At 39.6% G+C, this 17,342-nt stretch overlaps 1 protein-coding gene across 1 annotated transcript in view; it reads right to left on the minus strand.

The window, feature by feature from the left end:
• Window positions 1-7,523: 7,523 nt before the first annotated feature.
• The window catches only part of kcnk2b (potassium channel, subfamily K, member 2b), a 107,031-nt gene continuing 97,212 nt past the window's right edge, over window positions 7,524-17,342 (minus strand). Inside the window, exon 7 of the mRNA XM_056249144.1 lies at window positions 7,524-8,353. Within this exon, the coding sequence (XP_056105119.1) occupies window positions 8,027-8,353 (327 nt within the window). The 3' untranslated portion in view covers window positions 7,524-8,026. The remainder of the gene's footprint in view (window positions 8,354-17,342) is intronic.

A 17,342-nucleotide genomic window follows, 5' to 3' on the forward strand; every position in this document is an offset into this window, starting at 1 on the left:
ATCATATTGAAATCAGCATTTTGTTCAGCCAGGTAAATCTAACCTTTACAAAAAGACCAAGGCATTTTAGTTAATTACCTTCAAGAAAGTGTACAGATAAAAAAAAAAAAAAAAAATCTAAATTCATTAGAATGCACCAATCATGAATGCTTTCTGTTGTGAGTCAACTACAAGAGAAATACTTTGTCTCTTTTCGAGAGCCTTTGACACCTTTCTGATTCATCTGAGGACACATTTCATCTATAAATAATCTTGTGTCTGATTTGTCTGTCATTCCATTAAGAGTGTCAAGTGGGTACGAGAAGGGCAAAATCTACAGTCATGGCTTGACAACTACAGTAGTCCTTGCAGTGATGCTGGTGGCTTAAAATGTGTCTCTGATCTCCATGGCAACTGTGCAATCTCTCCGTCTCAGCCCAGCGATCTGGATGTCAGAGGTTGCAGCGCTCGCTAAACAGACAAATACATTTACATTCAACTGAGCTGTAATGTGGCATCAGCACAAAAATCATGTATTTTAAATATTTTGGTCTAATTGGATTGCATTAAATGATCATGGAAACAAATTCATTGCATAAGTTCATTAACAGTGGTTGTGATGTTATAGGGCATTTTGCGTGGTACCTTGAGATCTGATTGGTTAGGGTGGGGAAGGCTATTTGTGTCAGGATTGTGCATGTGAGTTTCATTCCGGGGCAGGAAAATCATTAGACACTGTAATGTGAAGAGAATCAGAGATTGAATATTAAACGGCTACACGTAGACACCACCACTTAAATTCGCAATAGTGGGAGATACAACTGTAGGAGACATGCATACAAGACAGTGTGACATAGCAGGTTTATGTGACACTGAAGACTGGAGTAATGATGCTGAAATACAGCTTCACATTACAGAAATACATTTTAAAATACATTCAAATAGAAAAAGTTATTTTAGGATGTAATAATATTCACAATATTGGTAGTGTATATCAACATATATGATGCACTTGTATCATTTTGTTTCAAATGTGTCCTCTGATAACATCAAAATAGTCTCTATACTGGAGGGCGTTCTGTGAGCCTGTGAGGGTTGCCATGGGAAACAGTAATTAATTAACCATGAACTGAAGGCACCTGTTCCCAATTATACACTAAGCATCTTCTGAGGAAGGTTGAGTATGTTCTCCCAATGAAATCTAAATACTCTTCTCATATCCTCCATGTCTGCATTGGAAAAGGTCATTGATTTGAGCTTGTCTTATCTGCATATTTTGAAGTTGCACAGACCCATCACTTTCATTAACCGTGGATCAGATGTGAGTTGGGGATACTGTATGCATCAGCAAAAAAAAGGGTGTTTTGTATGCTATAATTGTATCCTACTGTATTTTCAACAGAATACATTGCTATATACAGTAAAGGGCTATTGTAGAACACCAAAGCAATAATGCTAAGTACAATGTTAGAAGGTTAGAAACCTGGAATGTCTTGAACGTTCACTTATTATGTACCATGTCACCCTTTTCTAGGTTCAAAAGCTCCTTCAGATCTCAAAAGGAAACAATAAACGCTGCTAATATACACTCATGGAAGGCAATGTCTTGTGATTGTCAAAACATTTGGTAACTAAACAGAATTAAGTTAAGTGACAACATTTTACAATGTTTACATGGCACAATGACTGGTAGGCTACTGTATTTATTAGTGCTTGACACAAATTTCACAATTTCCATTCATAAGCTTATGATTTGATTCCGATCTTGATTCAATATCAATTTATTGGTACAGTATACCTGCATGTTAAATTTTCTCAAGGACAAAAAAAACAACCTCTCAACTAATGCTGTAAACATACAGGGAGCCCTGTCAGCTGGTATTATTATTAAATATTAAAATTAACAACTCAAATTAATAATAGTTATCTTAGACATGTAAATCTGCTTCCCTTTCAGTCGGTCGCATTCGACGCCACGCTGTACTGACCGAAGAATAGGAATCTCACAAGAAAGGCCAATCTACTTCGAGTCTAACTAAACGAGTCAATGCCCATTGGCATGCAATATTTGCATAAGCTGCTCCGCCTCGAAGAGTGGGTATATAATGAGCAGCAGGTGCATCGCTTTTTTGCTTCGGAGCCGAGCGGTTCGTTTGTTCCTGCTTTAAATTTTCAGTTATTCTACCCCTTCTGTTTGATCTTGGTGTTACGCCACTACAGTGGAAGTCCGGTTTCTCTCATTGAGCACTAAAAAGCTGTTCTGACAGCTGGTGAGTGGTGCTTTTTAACAGAGCGCTGAAAAGCTGTTCTCACAGCAGGTAGGCGGTGCGCTTTCAGAGAACGCTGAAAGGCTGTTCTCACAGCTGGTAAGAGAGCGTCTTCAATGAGAGTGTGGGCACACTGCAGGCTGCACTGAATCCATGTCAGTGTTGCTGGGGCCATTTCCCCTGTGTGCTTCAGCACCAAGGAGGAGTTTTTTTCCTAAAAGAGCTTATAAGGGTTTGAGTTTGTGTCCTTTTAAAGATGACATTCAACCCATGTGTTTCTGGATGCGGTCGTAACCTGGCTCCGGGATGGTTACGATCGCTGTCTCACGTGTTTGGGCGTTAGGCACACTGAGATAGCTTTTGTGGATGAGTCATGCAACCACTGCGGGAAGATGACCATCTCGGAGTTGCGGTCAAGACTCCAGTACCTCCAAAGAGGTGGGGTCCCCGTGCCTCTGCCTCGATCCCTTCCTCCTCAGAGGCTTATTTCAAGGTACAATAGCCACGAGGGGTCGCTAACCTCTTACAATAACAAAGGCGTATATCGATGACGCAAAGCATTAAGCGGAATTATGGATCTTGTCGTCAAGCTGATGGATCTTTTATGGATGAGTGAATACAATGATGTTTTTTACATGACTGTGGTGTGAAGCAGGGCGCGATTGCTAATGAGAGACGTATACCAGCGCCACACGCAACGCGAGTCCCGCGGATATTAAGGAATAAGGACATTCATTCTACCGAACTACACGCAAGTGCTGAATTAATACTCACACAGGTCAGTTTATTAGACGAATTAAACTTGAGGTAACGCAGTACTGTTTCACTTGCTCTAACAGTTACACTATCACACTCAACTGCATTTGAGTGTGTTGAATGTTGTTAGTTAGGTTGTTTGTTGGCTGTATGAGACTAGCAGTAAGCTAGATCAACATTAGAATAACATACTGATCATATTCTAACATTTCATCATATTGAACTAAATAACATTGATTAGTTTTATGTACATTTGCTCACCTGTCTAATAAAGTACATGCAACACTCGCGTCTCTGTCAAGTCGAAGTTAGTCGCGGACGTGGAGCTCTTGACATCTCGAAAGATTTTGATCTTCGTTTTAGTCCTCTTTTTGTCTCAAAGTCTGCTTGCCATGGTCCATAATGTTTGAACAAAACAACAACAGCGTGAGCGGCCTGCTAAGCATAACCCAGTTGTCCACGTCTGTCGCCATGTTTACTATGGCAGTACGAGCAGAAACCGAGGGTAACGCGGATATGACGCCATTGACTGGCGACTCCTCACCCCTGCTCACACGTCCCGTTTCCTTGGTTAAAATCGCAATTTTCTCACGATTTACAAATAGTTGGAAACTTTGGGGATATTGTAAGTAATCAACTAAACAAAATATATAACATTGGCCTAGTGGTTTTTGGATATTTTACTGCAAAAATCCTACATATTGTACCTCTCAGGCAGTAGCATGGGTGACTTGAGGATCACGGTGAGGGCTTCTCCTTCGGGGAACCAACCCCCTAGGACCCCTCACTCCTCTTGCGCTCCGCAGCCAGTAAAACTGCCTGAGGAACGTGCTGGGGCATCTCAAAGGTGTGTACCAGTCGTATCCTTCGGTACTTCCCCCGACGACCGGATGTCGATCGATGCATCGGAGGGTGAGCCTGACTTTTCTGGGGATGACGATTCGGCTGCGTTGCCTCCTTCGGGGTGTGGAATCAACCACCGTGTCCCGAGCCCTCGAGGTTGGACGACTGGTTTCTCAGGGTGGCTCGCGCTGGTTCTCAGCCCTGGTTCCTTTCTTCCTGGGGGTGCATGAGGAGCTCACTAGGTCCTACACGGCACCTTTTTATGGCACCTCAATGGTGGGGTGGCTGGGGGTTACGCACAGATTTCGTGCGATGTCCACGCTAGAGGTCCAGGAACGCCATGTCTGGCTGTGTCTGGTCGACATGAGGGATGCCGCCAAGGTCAGGTTTTGAAATTCACCCGTATCTCAGACCGGCCTCTTCGGCGACGCAGTCAAGAGCTTTGCCCAGCAGTTCTCAGCTACACAGAAGCAGACTGAGGCCATCAAGCACATCCTGCCCCAGCGGACAGCTGCTGCTTCCACCCGACCGCTGGTCGCAGGACCCCCGTCTGCTCATTTCCAAGGGTGCCCCCCTGCGTCTGCCCCGGCTCTCGCACCGCAGCAACAGCCTCCATCCAAGCAGCATCATGGAGCTGGTCACAGGAACAGCGTCCAGTCCGTCCAGGCTCCCTCCAAGCCTGGTGGCAAGCACAAGTCCAAGAGGCTCTGAGATGGTCTACCAGGAGATGGAGGGAACATCTCTTTGGGAGATGGTGACCGCACCACTCCCTCCCTCAGAGGAGGGCCGGGTAGAGAATCCTTTGTTTCATTTTGTTTTGTTCCCAACTTCTCCATAAAAGAGCAGTTTCCTATATCTCTGGATCCCAAAGGGGCATGTAGAGCAGTGGACAGTGCAGAACCGGACCACGCTCATCCTCCTTTTCTATCGCCACCGGGCCGGTTCCCTGCATTCCACCTCGCTGCTCCACTGCGGGTATGCCTATAGTCCCGCTTTCACGGTCTCTCCGAGCCTGGCTAGCACTCCCCAGTCCGTCTCGCTAGGCTCATTCGGACCATCAGGCTTGGCTATGCGATTCAGTTCGCCCGCAGAAACGCAGAAATGCATTTTCGAATGCATCCGTCCCCAAGATTGGTTTGCAGCGATCGACCTGAAGGACCTGTACTTTCATGTCTCGATTATCCCTCAACACATGCAATTTCTGCATTGCGTTCAAGCATATCAGTACAAGGTCCTGCCCTTCGGGCTGGCCCTGTCTCCCCGTGTCTTCATGAAAGTCACAGAGGTGGCCCTTGTTCCCAAAAACAAGGAAAACACTGCATTCGCATCCTCAACTATCTTGACGAGGCTCATACTAGCACAGTCCCGAGATCAGTTATGCAAACACAGGGACCAGGTGCTCAGTCTCCTCAGCCAGTTGGGTCTTCGGGTCAGCTGGGAAAAAGAGCAGGCTCTCCCCTCCCCCCAAGTATCTCTTTTCTCGATATGGAGTTGGATTCGGTCGGACAGACAGCACGCCTCACATAGAAACGGGGTCAGTCGGTGCTGAACTGCTTGAATACGGTTAACGGCTCGGCTCCTCAGTGAAAACCTAAAGATGCGATGCACCTTCCGCTCATTATATACCCGCGCTGCTAGGCAGAGCAGCTGATGCAAATATCACATGCCAATGTGCATTTACTCATTTAGTTACACTTGAACTAGATTGGCTTCTCTAGCGAGATTCCTATTCGTCGGTCAGTCCGACGTGCCGTCTCTGTTCCCTCCTTCAGAGAACGAGGGTTACATACGTAACCGAGACGTTTGTGTGCACAAATAATATGTTTCACAATGCCGCCTAAACATATTTGGTGATGGTCACGCAGGTGGGTATTATATACAGTGTCCCTGTATGGTGTGGGGAAAATGTGATTAGTACAGACTGGTTCAATCAAGAGGTTGCAGGTCTTCATTGGTTTAATTAAAAATCATACCTTATCAATACATATGTTCGACTTCATGCGGTTCTGCGCAGACCGAATGGCATATGACATCAATATACGGCAAGAGTGACTCGAAAGCATAGCATTCTTGATGTCATACGCCCAACGGTATGTGTAGCACGTTGGCTTTTTTAATTTGGCGTGAGATTTACTTGGACAGCGTGAGAGCGGGAGACATAGCCTGAAAGCTTGCGTCTCATGCCAAATGCGTGAGAGTTGGCAACCCTGTGTGCTGAAAAACCATGATCTAACCTTTATCTCCATACCGAAATCTCAGTTGGCCTGACAGTGATTTATTTTCTCTGAATCATTAAATTATTGGTGTCCTGTCCGCTGTGAGCCTGCGGTCTGTAGTGTACACTGTAACTTTTAAAAGCTTAGCTTAAAGCCTAAACGGCTGTTGAGATTGAGATATTCTCACTTGAAATGGAGTAAAGGCTTGGACCTGGAAGCAGTATTCAATACTTAACAAGCAGATAGCAAGGACACAGGATAGTGTTTGGAGTATCGTAACGCAGCACATCAAAAACAGCAATGGGGCAAACAAGCTGAGCAGCCATAACAAATACTTGCAGTGTTAAAAGCTTTGTTGATTATAATGGGAGCAATGCAGTTTTCTTCCATCATCATGCACCACTCTGTCCCAGTGTAAGTGGAGATTATTGTGCTTAGTGTAAAATTATGTCTTAATTAATTGTTTAAATAATGGGTGGAGGGAATAGAGAATTCAACACACTGAAGAAGGCCTGCGAGCCGTAACGTCTGTTATATTATTCCCCTGTGAATAAAAAAGTGACTAAAAGGATTTTGAGTGTGGATCACAGCTATATTCTTGAAGTAATTAAATAGATTAACACACAAAAACATAATTCAAGACATGAGACGAGAAAGTGTGGTGTAAATGACTCTGTGGAATCATAAAAAAAGGCCTACATTGGCTGTTCGCAGTCAGAATTGACCGACCATATAGGAAATGTATGGAAAAGGATTGTGTTTTTGCTTAAATTAGGGTGAAATAGAGAAATTTACACATAAATAAGATCTAAATTGCCACAAGTGCATCATTTTATTTTATTGTTATACTTCAGGGAAGTTAGTTTTATATCAAGTATTACACTCTGGCTGTTTGTGGCCATTTTTGAATGGGAACAATACAAGTGTGACCTTTTTTAGAAAAGCTTGAAGGAATAGTTCACTTCAGAATGAAAATTCTGTCATCATTTACTCACCCTCAAGTTGTTTCAAGCCTGTATACATTTCTTTCTTCAAAATATCTTCTTTTGTGTTCAGCAGAAGAATGTCGGTAACCAGACAGTTGATGGACCCCAATGACTTCCATAGTAGATTGTACTATGGAAGATAATGGGGTCGACAACTGTTTGGAAATTCATACAAGTTTGAAACAACTTGAGGGTGAGTAAATGACAGAATTTTTATTTTGAAGTGAACAATTACTTTAAGAATGTTAAACAAAGTCTCCCACTAGTAATGATGACATTGTGGTGGTGTTCATGTGTGCTAATCTCCTAAATATGATCATTTTGACATGACTGAGGGCAGGACTGTTATAATCACATCCACCTACCTTTTGACTGTGCCTTTGTGCATCTGGTCATGGACGGTTGGGAATGTTCAACTTATGTTAAGGAATTTCCTCTCTTCCTCGCTGCAGTTTATGCCTGCAGTTGGGACAAAAGATTTGTGTGATGTTGTGCCTTCATTATATGCTGGGCTTTGCAGGCCTTGTCTTGGAGTGTGGTAGCTCTCTTGTTTCCATTGCAGGTGCTCGGTTGCCTCATGCAGTGCCGGAATGCTGACATCCAGCAAATGTCACGTAAATGCTGTCTATACTGACTATACTTGCAGAAGAATGATAAAAAAAGACTTTCATGCATTTTAGAGCTATCCAAAAAAAAGTGGGGCACTCGTGAAGCACCTACAGTATATTAATCTGTAACTATGATAATATATTACAAATAACTCTTTATTTGATTATTTCATCAGAATACATGGCTACTTTCACATGGCCGTCAATGGAGAACAATGCTCTTTGTCCACACAATGGTGTCGTTCTATTTTCTTTACATGCGATTGTATGGTCTTGTCTTTGTCCTCTCATTTTTCATTTTGTCTTATCCTTCCTTATAAATCCTATATTTTTGCTCTCACAGTTTGTCGGTGAATGCCTTCAGTTCCAGTTCATTTTGTTTGTATTGTAGTGACATCTCGATGGTCAGCGTAATCCGGGATGAGGCCGTTGAGGTATAAGCTTCCGCTTCGTACAAATGTGTAGGGATACAACTCTTCTCTCTGATCTCCGAGGTTAACTGAATGTGCACGTTTCCCTGGTGTCATCTGCTGATTGATAGGTGGGCTGAGGTTTATTTCAGCGGACAGCTTGCGGTTGATCGATGCAGCGCGCTGGAATTTGTCGTAAATGTCGACACTAAGTCGCCGACGAGTCTCCTTAAACTCAGCGGACACATTAGCAGTCCATTCAGCGGCATGAGCTCGAAACTCTCCTACCTATGACAAAAAGAACAAGATTAATATTCTAAAAAAACATTTGTAAAGGTTAGTGCGCCAAAAATCATGTCTTGCCAGACCAGTATGTTTTTTTTCTTCTTTTTTTCTGAAATACAAAAGGGGAATTTTTGAATAATTTTTATACAATACCTCTATTTCCATACTGACACAGTTCATTGTGGCCATGTGTCAAGCTCCAAAAAGGACAAAAAAAACCCCAACCTTTTAGTATATACTCCATTCCAAGTCTTCTGAAAGCATGGTAGCTTTGTGTGAGAAACCGACAATTAAATTAAATTCAGTCATTATTTGCACATGTACAGTATATGGAAAAAATATCAACTTTAGCTTAAAGCCAAATGCCATAGGTTCTCACATGCCTTAATCGAACAAAAATTTATAGAATGGAGAATGACATTTGAGAGCTGGACCGAAGGGGAATAATATCGGTCATTAATGACTTAAATTACATTTGGTCATTACTTTACACAAAGCTATCATATGACTTCAGAATAGTCAGTACATGAATTTAACTTATGGATATTAATGATACATCTATGGCTCTTTTATAGTGTTGTTTTGCCATATTTAGAGCTTGACAGACATGCTGACTGTGAACTGCCACTGGAAAAAAAGCAGTGCAAATATTTTGCAAAAAATCTACTTTTGTGATGATGTAAAAAAAAAAACATCATATGGGTCTGGAACAATATGAGGGCGAATGATGAAAAGCAACGTGGTATTTAATTTTGACAGTTGCTAGGAAAACTGGAGCTATATCTGATACCCTAATATAACCATAACCATAATATAAGTAAAAAAAAGAAAAGAAAAAGAAATCGTGCTTTGTATTTAAGAATATATAATTTCTGATAATAATCTTGTTTACAACAAGTGACAAACTTTTGAAGTCAACATGAATTACTGTTTATGACCCATTTGACTGTAAATGTACATTTTTAGTGATCTTATTCATTGGGAATTGATTTTATTATAGAAATATTCCAAAGCAGAATGAAGTCAGATGTAAAGGAATGGTTGCAGTTGATAAAATATTATAATGTTGACAAACACGATTCTTTAGAATAAAATGGTCTGATTAATTATTTACATTATCAAAATTAGCAGAGATTTTTAATCCAAAGAGACTAAAGGTCCTTGCCATAAAACAATTCGGATCGGGTTAGATTTTCTGTGTTTTTTGCATCCGTAGCAAGCATTTTGAGAGGTGTTTTGACAATTCAGAGTCACCAAATGACGAATACGAAAAAACGCATACGAAAAGGCTCGGGGCCAGATGTACTAACGCTTTTGCGCATAAAACTATGGCGAGGTATGTACGAACGTGACGCACCGAGATGAAAGCGCAGACTGCCTGTCGCGGGAACTGAAAATGGCAAAATGCGCTTTTTGTGTCATGCATATGCATTCATGGGATGGTCAAAGTGGGAGTGTCACATTAAGAGATGGGAGGGGTTATGTACAGAAAAAGCCGGTGAAAGCGCGGCTCTATTTTGCGCTGTAAATTCACCGCCTCTTAAAAGCAGGTGTAACTTAGGAAGCGGGTTTCCTGGCATATGCCTCCTGGTGAAGTGGTAGCAGTAATCCGAGCAAGACGAAGACATAGGCTAAGGAGACGAGCTGAAGAGATTTTTTGCCACAAGAATCACACTTTTTCAGTTGAGTGAAAACAAAATCATTAAGCGTTACAGATTAAGCAGATACGCAATATTACAGTTATTGGAAGAAATCAAAGATGACATCGAATCTCCGACTCAGCGTTCACATTCCATTCCAGCAGTTGTTAAACTCGTCGCTGCATTACAATTATTGGCATCAGGATCATTTCAAGCAGTCATGGCATCAGCAGTGAGAGGAGGAGACCCATTCAATTTACGGTATAGTGGGTGGGGACAGGCGTTGATTACCTGATGAACAGCATGTTTGGTACACAGCAAATTTCTCAGTGTTAAATTAACACTGAAAAGTGTGAATTATATAAACTCTGTGAAATGAACACTGAAGCAGTGTTAAAGTTAATGAGATAATTAAGTGAATAATTGAGTGATGATTGAGCATAATTGAAGACCCCTGATGTTAACAAGCAGAATCACTGAAGGAGTAAACCGGATTTTTGAGTCACCGTTATGGTGATCAGTGTTTGTTTTAGTTGGGCTCTTGACCCTTAAATCAATAACTTTATATTTAGATTTTGTTTGGCTGCTTTACATGAGTTATAACAGCCAGATGAACACATAGACAAGGTGATCTGATGTTGTTGGTTGTGTTTTAACATAATTGTTATTTCTCAATCTTTGACCTGAATCACTGAATTCATATAAAGACCAATTTCTGAATTTAGTTTACTTTATTAATTGAAGCAGCACTGTCCTTGTACAACATAATGTTTTTAACTTTTACAATGTAATCCAAATAATTTCTTAAAACTTGTGCTTATTAAAAAAACCCTTTTTTTAGACACAGGCATCAAGAATCAGACTGTAAATCTCAACAATGGTGACAATTAAAAAGCATGTTGCAGTGCATTCTGGGTGGCACCAATCAAAACTCATTCATGGCTCCCATCATGCATTGCTGCATGAATAAATAATGAGCTTATGTTTAGAGGTGATCTGTTTGACACCATTGCTGAGATTCATACGCTAATTCTTGATGTCTGTGTGTGCCTACATAAAATATTTTTTGGAAGTTTTGTTATTTTTATTGATTTGATCATTTGGATTTCATTAATAAGGATAAAAACGGTATGCTCTACAATGACAGTGCCTCTATAATTCATAAGGTAAACTTGACTTAGAAATTATGCTCTCAATGAGATCAGTGATTCAGGTCAAATAATGATTATGTTAACTCTCTGGGGTCGGCGGTCTCGCCGGCGATACCAGCTCACTTTTTTCCTTATCAGTGCAAAAGAGACTCAAATTACTCTGTTAATTTTGATCTTACATATAAGTGTTGTACATCATTAGATCCTGTTAAGTTTCTATTTTTTTTGTGGATACTCACAATAAAAACAAAGTGTTGTGCTTTTCACCAAATAAAGAAAAACAAACATGATGCGAGTTTTGCGTTCTCTCTGTCAGTGAAGTCCATTCTGAAACGCGTCCTAAGATTAACTGTAACTCCGCGATTACTTGTCACACAGGCACGAGAGGTTTTTCTTTATGAAGCTTGAATTCTCTTCTTTTAAATGAAGTAATTTATATAAAAAACAAATATTCTCAGTTTATGCAATCTGTATGAAAAGAGAGTGCTGTCAGTATTTTTTCCCCCAGCTCATTACACTTCATTACGCGTTAATCTGACACGCCCACGGACGACGCGCGCTATTCAAACGCAAATGTCGAGGCAAGCCATGACAACGCCCACATCAGCTGTTCCACCGCGGCGGTAAAATGTGTGGTGTATTTGCTGCCTTTTACCGCTAAGAGGCGCTACAATCATAGACTCTGAAAAGTGTTCGTTTATTCCGGTTTATTCTCTCTAATGCGTAATCTGCTGCCGCACCGCGCTGATTCAGAGCGATTGAAAGCTGGTAGCAGAAGAATTCAACAAGTGAAACGTAGTTAAAATAATTCATAATCACAATACTGAAATTAGGCTACTGAAATGTAATTGAATAAATAATGAAAACATTTCAACATAAAACATTGCAATAAAAACATTTAGGCTACATGAACGAGGCTTTACAACTTTAACAGCGTACAGACGATAGCTCAGTGATCAACGCAACGACACGAGCTTCGAGGAGCTTCAACAGACCCGAGATCGAATCTCAATGTAGCATAGATGTTGTTAACCGATGTTGTCCTACGTTTATATTTTCCCACCTTGATGCTTAAATAGGTAACTGTTTATATCTGTTTACTTATTTAAAGTCAAGAGTTTTGTTTGATTATCATTACAACATAAATTTGCTACATTCCTGTAGAACCGCAGCCGCTGCACAAACGACAAAAACTGATGAAGATTGTCAGCCGATCAGAAAATGAAAATGAAGAAGCTCGTCTTTAGTCTGCTAAATTATTGTGTAATGTAAAAGAACACTAAAATTACTTAAGTTTGAAACCAAGTTCGAACATTTCAAGGTTTAAATTGTTTAATTTAAAACAGGGTTGCATCTTGTTTAGAGTTTATTTCTTTTGCGATGCAAAATAAGAAACACTAGGCTAATCTTATTCTTGCGACATTTTAAATTTGTATTGCCAAAGAAATTACAGCTAAATTAAACAATTAAAACAGTAGGCCTACAAAACGAAAATTGTCCAAAGAAACATAATTAAATTAAAAACATGCGTTTCTCTTTGCCTCTCTCGCGCTGGATCTCTTTTTAACAAGTTTATTTAGTCTCCCTCGCTGCGCGCGCGGGTCTCTCTCTCGAAATTAATCATTTCAGGGTAAAAACACATCATACAGCTGATAATACTGTATATGTCGCTGCGTGTCAGCCATACAAATCACGAAAAAATTATTTAACCTTTAATTGTTGCTTCAAAGACACAGCATGCCTTGTTGAATTCACCTTACAATAACTTCAATTGAAATTTTGTGTGAAAAAAAAACTTTAAATAGGCTACAATAAATAAACTACAATATTTATAATTTAATAAGATATGGGGCCTACATTTGGACACAGATTTATCCTTACAATAATTTTGCCTGCTCATCAGGCTGGCTATCCGACACTCTCCATATGAAAGAGGAACATTAACACCTTTGTCCAGCAACTGTCCCTCCAACCCCCCACAGGCTATCGGAGTCTGAGGCTGACTTAACACAAAGAGAAGTCGCAATTCACACTTAAATCGCCATTCTAGACAGTGTTGATAATGAAGGAATTAAATGATTTAAGTTACATGTAGCCTAGTGATATTTCTGTCATAAAAGTTTATTACTAAATATTTCATTATTTCAATAATTGATGAAATAAAACTGGTTTGGGGCAGCTTTTTCCAAGCAAAACTAAATATAATCTGAAAAAACGCTTGTGAATTTGTTGTCACTTAATATTAAAGTCTACAGGGATCTTTGGATCCTTACAACCAGGCATGCAATTTGTGAATTAAGTTTTTATTTTATTTTGTATTATTCAAATAAATATCGAAACACGGTGCTTCGTGGTAATGCTGCTAAATTAAATAACATTTATAGAATAATTATGAACTTAAATGAAACAATATCGCAACATTTCGACAAATACATTATTATGTTTTTACATTTTAATTCAGGGCGATTTAGCCTACATTTAATTAGAGCGAGATTTTCACCCATGTCTTGTCATTTTCTCATTGGGAAGCGCATGTTTGAGTAGATCCTCTGTACCTCTCGTTTTCATATGGATTAGCCTACATAATCAGATAACATTTATTAGCCTAAATATTTAGACATTTAAAGGCTTTAGACATAGCCGATTTCTTATCGTGACTGAGCTGAAGTGGCTTTCGGTTCATTTTTGTGACGCGCAGTTCCCGGAGACAGAGAGGACAGATATACTGTTTTTGTCGTTAGCCTAATATGAATACAAGTTTACAGTTTTGAACGATGTAAGCTACTCTACTCTTATCTGTATGACCAAAAAATTACGGAGTCGCCTATTAAGTTATTTTAGCTGTAATAATGAGATAAATAAATTAATCTAAATGAACGCGCCGCCGCGTTTGTCGAACACTAACTCACGATGCCAGAATAAAACCCGACTTTAGAAAAATGCATAGGGTCACTCGGCGTGGTGTGCCAAAACACTTAATTATAAACTTCAATATTTCATTCAAAATAATCTCAACACGCTTTGTGAAATTTTGAAAAGCCGTGCATGCATTAAGGCCACTGGAACTAATGAACAACTGAAACGCTGGTTTTGATTTTATTGTTTTTCGTTTAAACGTGCCTGTTGCATATCTCTATTTTATATATTTGATATTGGTGAAGTAGCCTATAGCATTGATTAGCTGTGGAGGGAGGGGTGTGGGGATTAAAATAATTCAGCAGAAGTAGGGATGTTTAGACCAGAAGGAAATCCCAGTCCCCCCTGGCAAATCACACTTTACTTAAAACCATGTTTTTAAAAACTCTAGGTTGTAGGGAACAGACCTCTCTGCCATGCGCGCGCACGGTTTGGAGCACAATATCTGTCTCGCATGCACGCTCGCTCTAAATAGATTACGGGATATTTTAACTAATTTACGGTATAACTAGTCGATCACGAGTGGCTCAACAGGTAGATCTATAGATAAACTATATCTTTCAGGAATTTGACCGACCGGGTTGACACTTCAGCGTGAGAAATCGGGGGGGTGGCGTGAGAGCCTGGAATAAATAAATAAAAAAATATATATAGCCTATATAAAACAAAACTGTATGGTGTAACAGAGTTTTAGAGCTAGACAAATCTCTCTGCAATAATAAATATAAAATATACAGCAGACCATGTTTGTGCGGGATTTGAACCTGTGTCATCTTGATGATGAACCATCAGTTCTACCGCTCGGCTATGAATTTTGTTACTGAGAAATAACCAAACGTTTGATTCTCACATGAGCGAGAAAACGTTTTGTCTTTAGCCTGTGAGTGTAGGCCTACTTTAACCTTTTACAGTTTTAAAAGATTATATCTTATCTGTATGACCAACAATTTGTTGTAGGCTTATTTGGAAATTACCATAACTTGTAGTATTTCATCCTTAGGCTACTGTTAATAGACATTAGCCCCACTTACGTTTTGCTAAATGTCCCTTTGCGCCACCTGGCGGTCATTTCGCGTACGACTTTGAAATGCGACTGGTTTATTTTTACCGCGGTGGATGGCTAAAAATGGTATGTGGATGGCTAAAATGTGTGACTAAAAATGTGCTTTTGGCTTTCATTTATATTTTGATTGTTTGTATATATATATATATATATATATATATGTATATATATATATATATATATATATATATATATATATATATATATATATATATATATATATATATATATATATATATATATATATATATATATATATATAATGAGCCTTTCATTCAGGGGTGTCACACAAGAAAGAATGCAAGGACAATATATATATATATATAAATAAATAAATATTTATATACACACACACACACACACACACACACACATATATATATATATATATATATATGTGTGTGTGTGTGTGTGTGTGTGTGTGTGTGTATATAAATATTTATTTATTTATATATATATATTGTCCTTGCATTCTTTCTTGTGTGACACCCCTGAATGAAAGGCTCATTAGTATGCAGTCTGCTCAGGTGAGAACTGCCTAATTATTCATGAGGGGGTTGGGCCGATCCGCCCATCCGCATATTGCCTTTGCAAACAAAAAAATGTTTTTCACAATTTAAAACAATCTATTGTTTTATGTGAATGATTAGCCAGAATGATTTTCAGATCAATTTGAAGCAAATACTCTAGGCGACAACATCCACTAGTCAAAAGTCTTGTGGACAGATATTTAGTATGTTATTTGTGGCCATATATTAGAAAATTTATTTTTTAGTTTTTTCAATAACCACGCATAAACAATATTCTCTCAAAAATACAAACATGTACATACATGTTGCTCACATATAATGGTAGCCCTGTGTGTGCTATATAGAGTGTAATTTCACCTGTGCCATTAATATGTTTATAAGCAACTGAAAAATGCACAAATGTCAGAGCATGCCAAAACATCTCAAGGACCCCGAAAACACCTCAGACCCCAGAGGGTTAAAACACAACCAACACCATCAGATCACATTTTCTAATTGTTCATCTGGCTGTTATAACTCAGGTACAGCAACCAAATAAAATTTAAAGTTAATGATTTAAGGGTCAAGAGCCCAACTAAAATAAATACTGATCACCATATTGGTGACTTAAATAAATCCGGTTTTCGCTTTCAGTGAATCTGCTTGTTAACATCAGGTGACTTCAATAATGTCCAATTATCACTCAATTATTCACATTATTGTCTCATTTACTTTAACACTGCTTCAGTGTTCATTTAACACTCTGCTCTGAGTTTATATAATTCACACTCTCAGTGTTAATTTAACACTGAGGATTTTGCTGTGTACATAACACGGACACTGCGGTTACACATCAAGCGTTTTCTGCGTCTTGGCCATGGCGCTATTAACGCTGCGTTCGCAAATGTTCGTACATCTGGCCCTCAGTGTGCAAGGACCTTTACAGTGCATTCAAGGTAGTGATCGACCGATATATCGGCCGGCCGATATATCGGGCCGATATTTGCGGTTTTTACGTGTACGGAATCGGCCGATACGCGGCTGCTGCGTTCGCCGATAGTTTTTTCCCGGCATTATTTATAGACAGGCGTCCACAGGCAGCTCTGTGCTGCTGGAGACGCTGCAGTTCACGTGCAGACCCTGCACTTTCCCTCCCCCACTAGCAGAGTGCAACCTGCGCTTCAAGATAACGGTAACTTTTAAACTTTCAAAGCATCTTTTAACTGTTTGACTGCTGAAATATTGTCAAACACTTTGAAAATGGAAACACGTTGCTCTATAACTGTTATGTGGTTGCAACTATATAGCTAAGCAAGTTTGTGGGTCCAAATGGAAAACGCGAATGACTCGTCTATAAAACTGCTTGCTTGCCATTGTATTTAGGGAGCTGCAAATAGCTGTAGGCTATCCGTTCAGTATGCATTAGGGCTGTCAATGAATATTCTAAATACGAATATATATTCGAATAGTTTAAAAAAAACTGAATTTTGAAGGTGAAAATTAATATTCGAATGTGGAAAAACACGCCCGCGGTAGCAGACAAACGTTACCACAGCACAGCTCGCTCGGAGCGCTCAGTGTCGGTTCTATGTACTGTGAAACTTCAATTAATGTATTTGTTTCAATCACTGAATGAAGCCTGCTATATACCTTAAATTGCTTGCACAAAACTCTTGATCAGCACTCAACATTTGTTTGTTGTTGTTCATTTAA

The sequence above is a fragment of the Rhinichthys klamathensis genome, unplaced genomic scaffold (genome assembly GCF_029890125.1).
Source record: "Rhinichthys klamathensis goyatoka isolate OS25496 unplaced genomic scaffold, OSU_Roscu_1.1 h1tg000001l_1, whole genome shotgun sequence".
NCBI classification, from domain to species: domain Eukaryota; kingdom Metazoa; phylum Chordata; class Actinopteri; order Cypriniformes; family Leuciscidae; genus Rhinichthys; species Rhinichthys klamathensis.